General features: G+C 43.9%; 1 protein-coding gene across 2 annotated transcripts in view; it reads right to left on the minus strand.

Annotated features, from left to right (window-relative positions):
- The window catches only part of LOC124211113 (titin), a 27958-nt gene extending 18464 nt beyond the window's left edge, over window positions 1-9494 (minus strand). Inside the window, exons 1-10 of one of the 2 annotated variants that reach the window (XM_046609854.2) lie at window positions 9287-9494; window positions 9000-9193; window positions 2580-2622; window positions 2196-2470; window positions 1911-2116; window positions 1611-1832; window positions 1140-1483; window positions 715-1063; window positions 399-637; window positions 43-272 (exon numbers count right to left, since the gene is read on the minus strand). In XM_046609854.2, coding sequence (XP_046465810.1) covers window positions 43-272; window positions 399-637; window positions 715-1063; window positions 1140-1483; window positions 1611-1832; window positions 1911-2116; window positions 2196-2470; window positions 2580-2605 — 1891 coding nt within the window. In that variant the 5' untranslated portion in view covers window positions 2606-2622; window positions 9000-9193; window positions 9287-9494. Of the gene's footprint in view, window positions 1-42; window positions 273-398; window positions 638-714; window positions 1064-1139; window positions 1484-1610; window positions 1833-1910; window positions 2117-2195; window positions 2471-2579; window positions 2623-5265; window positions 5867-8999; window positions 9194-9286 lie in introns of those variants that run through there. The other variant, XM_046609853.2, reaches the window with a different exon arrangement.
- Window positions 9495-9746: the final 252 nt, after the last annotated feature.

Below are 9746 nucleotides of genomic sequence, written 5' to 3' on the forward strand. Positions count from 1 at the left end.
ATGACTGCTGAATACTAATTATACCTGGTAGTAAGTACTTACTGGCGTCCAAAGCTCTTCCGTTGACGTACCATTCGACCCTCATTGTGGGGTCGCCCACCGGTTCGATCCTGGCCTCGAAGTGCTGCCGCCCACCCTCGATCTGGTGGGCGTCACGGAGCGGGATGATAAACTGTGGAGGTGGATAAATTCTGTCCTCCTCTTGGCTCGGCAAATGTGGCTTCGCACGCTCCACGTGCCTCAAATAGATTACTTCAGGGCCAGGTGCAGGTCTGCAGTAATAACAAAGATAAGCATGTTAGATGAAAGATAGTCAAGTGTTGTTGAATGGGTCGTATAGCTCTGTCCTTGAATTTTTTGCAGAGATGATCGCCGACCGGAAATTAAGTAAAACTTACTCTGGTTCGATGACTTTCGTCGGTCGTGGTAAGTTCAGGCGTCTTGGTTCGGGGACGGCTCCTTTTGGTGTTTCGACGAAAAGACGGGCTCGGGTGGCAGTGGAACCGGCCACGTTTTGCGCGGTACACTGGTACCACGCAGCATCCGATGCTCTCGCGAAAGGAATATCCAACGTCGAGGCTCCACTGCCGTCCGTTGATATGCGCACTTCGGGGCCGGGCGCAATCGGCACACCATCCTGTGCAGATGGTCAGATCAATGAAAGGAAGATGAAGCCGAGTTTTCGTTTCCGAAGCATTTTACCGAGTGTCTTACCTTCTGCCAAGTAATTCGTGGTATCGGAGTGCCAACTGCTCTAGCGCTGAAAACGACGGGCTCTCCTTCCTTGACGTTCATTGTTGTGAAGCGCTCCACGAATTTTGGGGCTATGACTTGTTCTTTTTCGATCACGTTCAAGTTGCATTGGAACGAAGTTTCGCCGGCCTTGTTTCTTGCTACGCATGTCACGATGCCCGTGTCTGCTCGACTCACGTTCGTTATCATCAGCGAGTTGTTACCGGATTCGTTTACGAGAATCTTGTGAGTCGCGTCGTTTGCTACTTGGAAGCCGTTTATGTACCAGCTTACTTCTGGGTATGGGCGGCCGGTTACGCGACAATCAAACCTGGGTAACAAGTGATGAGTTAAACTGGAGTAATAAAGGAGTTACCTTGAACATCAGGGGCTAGCTAAAAACTTACCGTGTCATTTTTCCCTCGGTAACGTCGCGATCGGCACATGTGCGAACAAAATTTGGTGGCAGGACTTTTCCAGCCTCTGTAGTCTCGGAGCTTTCGACATGAGTACTTTTCAGCGTGTCTTTCTGCTGGTTCTGAGTGTAGGCTTGGTCGACTTGATCGTTTGACTCAATAGCGAGATACGCCGAGCTCACTGTACATCCCTGGGGATTTTCAGCCAGCACAGTATAGTGACCACCATCATCTGAGCGCGCTCCTCGAATCTTCAGAGAAGCCTGTTGATTCGAATGGGTAATTTCCACGTGCTGTGACTCGCGAATCCTTTGCCCGTTTTTGAACCAGGTCAACTGCAGGGAAACAATATTTCATGGTTAAAAACGAAATCAAACTTTCATGCGAACATGACGTTTCCTGGTTTCTGGGGTAAAATTGAGTTACAGTTTCAGAATTCCTTCTACAATGCCATCGACTTACTCTTGGTTTTGGATTCGCGGAGATTTTAGTGGTAAAGACGGCGTCAGAGCCCTCGACGAGCTTCGAGTTTCTGGGCTTTTGATTGATTTGGGGTGGTGCAACCGGTCCCAAAGATCTATCGATGGTGGTCGAAATCTGGGCGTCAGACTCACCGACGTATCGACGAGTTATGGATTCGCGATACTCCGTTTCTCGTAGCAGTCTATACTCGAAGGTGTCAACCTGACGGAGAACAGAATTATATATTACTCTGCCGCAACAATCCATCGAATAGATCAAGCTATGTCAAACCTGACATACTTTGAAATCTTCAATAATTGTTCCATTGGTGTAGCTCTGTTTTTCGATCGACTGTTGATAGCTATGTTGCTGAATGTTTTGACCTCCAGTTCTTTGTTCACTCGTCTTGAAGGTCTGAGCGAACTCCTTTTGGTAACCGCCCACCTGCTGCTGTGGCGGAGGTCCAAATCCTTCCGGCTGGATGTACACGGAGCAGATGGCTTCGCCTAAGATCAAATTATGAATGTAAGAATACAAAGCTGGGTCGATTTGAAATATTCTAACGAAACTTCAAAAAACAATTACCATATTGGTTCTTCGCACTGCAGGTGTATTCGCCCTCGTTACCAGGTCCGATTTGATTTATCTGGAGAATCACGATACCAGTCCTGTCGTCGTAGGACATGTGGATTTTCTGTGACTCGAAAAGGGGTACACCCTTGTGGGTCCAAGATACCGAGGGCTTTGGGTTGCCACGGACACGACCCTCGAAGGTGGCATTGCCACCTTGTGCGAATCGTGCGTTCTTAAAGATCTGCTCGAACACTGGCGGTGATGGATCACCTGGCCTTCCCGTGAACCTGCAATCCCAATGTATCTAGTATCCAATGAACAGACGCTCCGAAATCTTTTCGGACATGTAGTCAAGACTTTTGAAAACTATGAAAAAAGCTTTCATGGTATACTCACGCTGGTATGGTGGGCGTCGACTGCATTACAATTTCTCCTTGTACTGTAAATTGAAACAGCAAATCTGTATCTCCATAGGTAAATCAACAGTTATGAAGAAACGCGAATAAAATATTCGTGACTGTATTTTTTTTCTGCTTCATAAATTGACGCCATACTTTCAAAATAGCATTAGCTTAAGACGCGAAATAATTTCGAAATGACTTTTCTACAGTTGAGTGGAGGGTTTTTTACGTCTTTACTAAATTTTCATACATCGTTTGGCAGAATATTCAGAATTAAAGATAGCCACGTTTGATACAACGTGTGACAATATACTGTTGGTTTGTTTATTGGCGTTACTTTTACTGGCGCTGTTTGCGCGTTCGCGTAACTCATGCGACCAATTAACTCGTTAAACCTGAGCCAGAATTACAACAAGAAAGAGGCCACATGCACGCCGTTGATAACCAAGCCTAAAATCCGACTATCGCCGCATTAGGTTGGCGTATTGTCAATTTCGCATACCATCAGCAATGCTGCGGTTGAATGAAGCAGAGATTGAATAATTCGGGGTTCATTCAAATTGGAAATGGTGAATTTTGGAAATTCGGCAAAAAAACTACGAGTTCCGGAGGCGGCTATTCATTTCATTCACAAAGCGTCTCCAGAAGGAGGCCGATCGGAGGTCGATTTATCAAACAATGATAAAATCGGTAAAAAATCTCAACATAAATACAACATATTTTTGTGATAAATCTGTCTCTTTCTCTCTCTCTCTCTCTCTCTCTCTCTCTCTCTTACGCTATAGCTCTCTCTTTCTTTCGGGCAGTAGGGTCTCGGGGCGAGGCGTGCGGGGATGGATCCAACCTATTTTTGTACGGCATGGGATCGCGTTACCCGAACCCATTTTAGGAGCAACTATCTTTACACAGTGCGCGGGACGCTCGGCGGAGCGACGCGGCGCGTCGCGACGTCGGAGCGCTCGGTATACCACTCGACCAATCGCCTCTTTCGTAAAGTTACGCAAAACCAGTCACTGACCAAAATAACGGCTTCCGAACGAGACTATAGCCGCTGTTATTCAGAAGGAACCGTATAGCAGATCAGCGGAATGTGAATCGCGTCGTCTTCCGCTCCTTACACAAATCAAAATTGCCTGACTTCCATTATTGTTTACCAAGATGATAAGGAATCGACTAGATAAAAATAACGCTGCTGCTTTCTTCCTGAATTTCAAGTTTACTTTTTTGGTTCCGTGCCATGCCTTGCTGAAAAAGTGTCGAATTATTACAACGGAAAAAACGCTGCATTTTGACAGCTGTCGACCAAAGAATCACTCCAGCGTTTTGACCAATAACGTTTAATGGCTTTAACCGACGGTGATAAAGAGGTAAAAAAAAGAGCGTACAGGGAAACATTCGTCCCGAAATCCTCTCGAGTTCCCAACCTTTTTTTCACCGAGTTGTTGACCAAAACCGATGCCAAGATTAGGGGCGAAACTTGACGTTCCATTTTTTTTCGGCATAATCCAAGTCCCATACACCTAACAGAGGTCTATTTAAAGAGACAAGTCTCTGAACCCGTTTCTTCATCACGCGAGGCAATGAGGCAAGCATTGCGGAGTTTTTACATGGCGGGTACCGCAATAAGGCTTGGTACCCGTTCGCCAACTACCAAGAAAGTAATACGCACTGTCTGCCCACACTCAGGTGTTGGACGACAAAACCCGCAGCGCATTCAGAGTTCAGTCAACACACGGGAAAGTAGTCTGAAAGGCAACTCTCAACGCAACAGGTTACCCTAGCTTTCCGCCTGACATAATATTTCATCCCCCCCTTTATTTTTTCAATACACTTCGCCAGCACGTTTTGACTGCTGTTTTGTTAATTGATTTGTACGCACGATATCGACTATTTTCAATATATTTGAAAAGCGAGTATTTTTTTTCAATTGCTCATCTCCCGTGTCAATTAATATCGAGAAAGTAAGCTTTGAACATGTTAGTTTTTTGATATTTTTTGAGTATCTTCATTGCTATAGGGATCGAAGGAGCTTCTTGTCTGGTTACATTATTTTTTCTTTGGGGTCATTTCACCTCGGAATAAACGTCAGATTCATTTCGGCAGCTGGAAGACATCTCAAGGGTTAGACTTGACGAGAGTCTAAGTTTACACGAGCATAAGCAATATACAGAGGCAGAGGCGACTGGGACTTTCAGACCGTGCCACCCACCTCCGAACTTCGTGAAGCGAACCTCCGAGGACTTTCAGCAAGCCTCGAGAAATCTCGAAAGTTTAAATTCTATCTTTAGAGGGTACCGCGTCTTGCGAGAGCTCGATCGAAAATAGATCTCTGCGCTCAGGAATTCTGGATTGAGAGACAAACTCGCTGGTGGGAGTAAAGAGAATATGCGGAGAGGTGGCAAAAGGTATTAACCGATTACGACGGAATTTTATAGACGATTTTTCATCCAAGGACACCGGAAGTAAAGTTCTTAATCCCTCGACACTTTTTTAATTTATTTTCCTTACTCTTCACTCGGACACGCGATCGTCGTTTTGGCATTAAACGCAAAAAAAAAAAAAATATCCGCCTGTTCGCACTTTTCGAACTATTTTCACGAGTAAAATAAATCTTGCGATTTTCGTTATTTCCGGTTAATTATTTTGGCCTGTTTGTTTTTTCCTCCCAAAGAGAGACTGACCTCTCTGTTGACTGGTGACCTGCTGCCTTGTAATCTGCTGCTCGGTCCTGTGCTGGGTATACGATTGATGCTGCTGTTGTTGAGTGGTCGTAGTTTGTTGCTGTTGCTGTGTCTGCCTACCAGGCTGAGTCTGTTGATTAGACTGTTGTCGATTCATCTTGGATTAGGCACGATCCAAGTCGTTGTGAAATCGGTGGTAAAATGAAAAACTGACGATCCTCACAGGTATTTTTGGATTCAAGTTGGAAAAAAGAACGAAATTCACACACCAACACAAACACCAGAATAGTTATCGATCAGTACAATGCGACAAAATATATTCGATCTGTAGCCGGCTGAATTACTTTTCTCTCACTCTTCGTTTATAGACACGGTATAATAAATCCGGTTCGCTTAACTCTAATATGTGACTAACAATTTTTATTTTCTTTTTATCTTCCTTCTGTTTACTACAACTGGTACTTAATAGATAATACGTTTCGTTTGTTTCAATTCGCTATTTGCCTGCCACGGCTTCAGTCGGCAGAAGTCAAGTCATTATCAAAATATCCCCGAAACTCTTTAACCAAGACGTCGGTCGAATGCGAATTGTGAGTGAACCTCCGACGTTTTCGAGTGAAGATCTCGCGAGATCTCGGGGTGGGGGTGAACGGCGTCGCCGCACTCCGACGCTCTCCGTCCGGAGGGGCGTCGTTGCCGATTCTGAGTGGCGGGACAGAAATACGCCATTCCCTTCACCCCATGATCTCCCGAGATATATCGCGAGATCGTTTCGCGAGATCATTTCATCCGATTACCGTTGCAATTAAGGGTTCATCAAAAATGACTAATTTTCGCTTTTTCATCACGATGGTTAAAATATGCTAATCAGTCTGATTTTTTTTTATGTCCACTCAAAGCACCCGTGAAGAACAGAAAATCGCGAAAATCAGTTATTTGTCGACCCGCTACACTAGCATGATACCTTAAGCGTCCAGAAACAATGATCAACCTGCGTGGTCTAACTGATTTTGATTGCTATTCATTTGATTCGGTATATTTGATATTAATTTGTAACTGAATATAAAAGTTTCTAGCAAACCGGAGTTTTCTTATTTTCGTGGGACAAATTGAAATCCGAATGAAGCAAAATGCACTCATGCTGCCTCAAACATGCAACTTAAACGTGTTTCTTTTCAGGTTATCTCTTGAGACTGATTTGTTAATTGCCCACGAGATTATCAATACAGTTTGTTATTAAAAAAACCGTTTCTTTATTCTCGTTGAAAGCCAAAAATCATCTTTACTCCGGCAAATCATTACTACCTTGCAGAATTTCATACAACTTCACAAATGGGTTCGGGATCTGTTTAAATTTTCATCTCATTCAAATGCGATTGAAATGAACATCAATATCTATAGTGTCAAAATTCCCTGATGTCTCGTGGACTCGATATACGGATTGAATTCAATGGAGAGGTGCCGATAAAGGAATAAAGAGGTTCGAGAGCAGCGTTGCGGCAACGCTTTGATTCCGGGAGCTGACAAAATAATCCACCTTCAGGATTGATGTCAGCTTTTGTGAACCGGCTCATCCTCTTCACCCTTCTTCTTCTCTTTTTATAATACCGTTTCACTTCCGTTAGCTCGGCCCTCTCATATTTATGTCTCCGACTGCAATGTGATTTCCAGCTCTTGAACAGCTGCACAGCTCAGTGTCACCGGTAGGCCTGCATATTCCTGACCCTTTGATTCGTCCCTCACCATTGTCGAGGTTGTGGCTGTGCCTTCGGCTATATTTAACACAGCTTTATAACCACATCGCACTCTCTCGGTGACGGAACTTCCTGACCCTTATCCTCCGCAACGTGTTGCTCCATCGGCCTCAATCTTCCGACAACGCGGTAAAACTTGGGTAAAATATACCCGGCTATCGTTGTTTTTAACTATTTTGTTATTCGCACTATCTTTGTCTACCACTATCACTCTGAATCGTGATTTATTTTAACGATTTACAACCGCGTCTTTCAATAAACACTATCCGACTACTAGAAAGTTACTGATTTTATTTACCAGGCTTCCAGCGAGCAGCCCGTCGTTTCAACTGAATATTGTAAGTTGACTTGAACATCTTCCCGGGACTTGAAGAAGTTGCTCAAGATTGAGTTACGCCGATTTTGAAATGTTCAGAAATTTTTCTTCCAGTGCAATGATCAAGCACGCGCTCAGCTGTCATTGGCGACTATAACTTTGACGCCGAGACTGTGTAATCGGCTTGTCGTAAGTCTTTCGTAGCCATTTTATCGGTCACGATAACGGGAGCAATCAAGATCTATTGTGTATATCTCGTCCTCTGATTGATAAGGCCTAGCCTGGATTTCGTTTTCTTCATTGACCGTCAGACACCAGCGAAATATAGGCACAGACCCTATACCTTGACGCTAGAGCGCTCAAGGAGGTTGCGGGTGCCTAGAATTACGCCTGCGCTAATTCGGACCAGACCCAAGCGCATAATACATCGTAACATAGAATATAATCGGGGTTTTACGTTACAGAGACGCATAGACACGAACCCTAGACTCCATTTCGCAACTAGAATGAGCTCGACGTTGCGTAATTCAGACATTTACAGTTGATGCGTGTGTACGATGTACGTACAGGTTTACGCAGCCTTCGCTTCTCTGGAGAATAAAAGGCATATACTGCGGATTGTGTAGTTTAGAATGCGACCAACGAAGGTTGTTGACAATTTTACGAACCGCACAAGCTGCGGTCGATACAATTAGTTTATATTTTAATCACGTTCTTGTAAGCGAAGAAAATTAACCCTTTCACGCATACATTTTTCCTTACATGCGATTCACATGAAATTTTGCATACACAGATCCTTGGGGTCACTGATTACGAATTTGAACTCGAAATTCGAAAGTTCCAAATGGCGCATCCGTCATGTCGAACAGAAAAAAACAACAAGAATACAAAATTTTTGGTGCGTATTAGGCTTGTGTAAAAATTGGCATTTGAATATTTTTATGTAGACTAAGAAAAGTACGAATTTCGACCATTTGTTTACATGTGCTATTTTTTCAATAAATAAATAAACAAATTCGACATTTTTTTTAGATTTAGAAGTATTTCAGGGACCATGTGGAACCAAAAAACTCAGCAGTCGTTACCAAAAAAGTAGTTTAATATACAAAAAGTTGCAAAAACAAGGTGGGACGCTGAGTGTCCGAGCGTGGTTATTGAAGGGTTAAGCCTGCCTTTTCTGCTTACTTTTGTCCGAGTTCGATTCGGTTGGCCTAAGTGTTGCAACACATGATGCAAAATTTGCGTAAAAATGTATAAATAAAAAATAAATAAATAACGAAGGCACTAGGAGCTCCTATGAAAGGTGAGTCGGAAGGTGACTCACGGACTCCCGGCATAGGATAGCATAGCGACTGATCTATTCCTGGTTCAAGGGATCTTCTCAGAGAGGGAAAGAGGAGGATGGCTATACGGACGCAAGTCCACCTACCGGTCGGTATTTCCTGCGGTATGATTCAACTTCACTTTATAACTTGAAATTTTGTAAGAGTGGGTAGGTATCGTTAGATGCGCTGCAGCCGCAAACAAAACTAGCGCGCTTCGAGAAACGCGAGGATATTCTATTTTTGAAACCGCCATCTTACGCTGGCAAAAAACGCTCGCATAATAATCCAAGGGAACTCGTTTTCATTTTACAAATTCACGCCTATCCTTGAATCACCCACCGTTTGTCTCCACTTCGATGTCCGGGTAATCGAGCCTCCGGATCACAGTATACTTCCTCTTCGTGGAACTGCCTTCGTTCACATCCGGTGAAAAATCTGCGACCGTTCGGTGCCTATGAACCCTGTGCAAGTGACTCGAACGCTCCTGAGATTTGAGGCCCGGATTTCCGGGGTTCTCGTAATTGGTGGGATAGCTTTTGAGAAAAGAAAATTTATACAGATCAATAAAAATGAGTAAAAGCGTATGCTTACAATTTGCTTTCCTGTATTATTCCGCATTTATTTACCTGTCCAAGAAGCTTCGAAATTCGGCACAGAAATCTGGCTCATCTTCTTGGTGTTCAGTATCGCCTGATCGAGAGTCCTGGTCCGAGGTAATTTCCGGTTCTTCCGCAGGCAGGAAGAGGTCCTTCAGAGCAACGTATTTCAGAGTGTTCTCCTTTGAGTGTCCCCCGATTTCCTGATCTCTGTAAGTGCCGTAAAAGGGCGACGGGACTCCTGAAATTGTTTAGATATATTTTATCATCATACGAGGATTGGGAACAAATTTTATGGGATTGAATACGGCCCGATTTTCCTGAGGATTTAATCATCGTACGAAGTCGGTGACAAATCTTGGCTCGACTTTGACCGCGTTAACTATTAATAAATCGGGTTACAAGCGACAATTCGGAAAAGACCTTTAAATTCCCTAATAAACAGTCATCGCTCGCGGTGGCAATTCTATTTTCGAATCCTCTTAAACGC

This window comes from Neodiprion pinetum, chromosome 2 (genome assembly GCF_021155775.2).
Source record: "Neodiprion pinetum isolate iyNeoPine1 chromosome 2, iyNeoPine1.2, whole genome shotgun sequence".
Classification (NCBI taxonomy): Eukaryota; Metazoa; Arthropoda; class Insecta; order Hymenoptera; family Diprionidae; genus Neodiprion; species Neodiprion pinetum.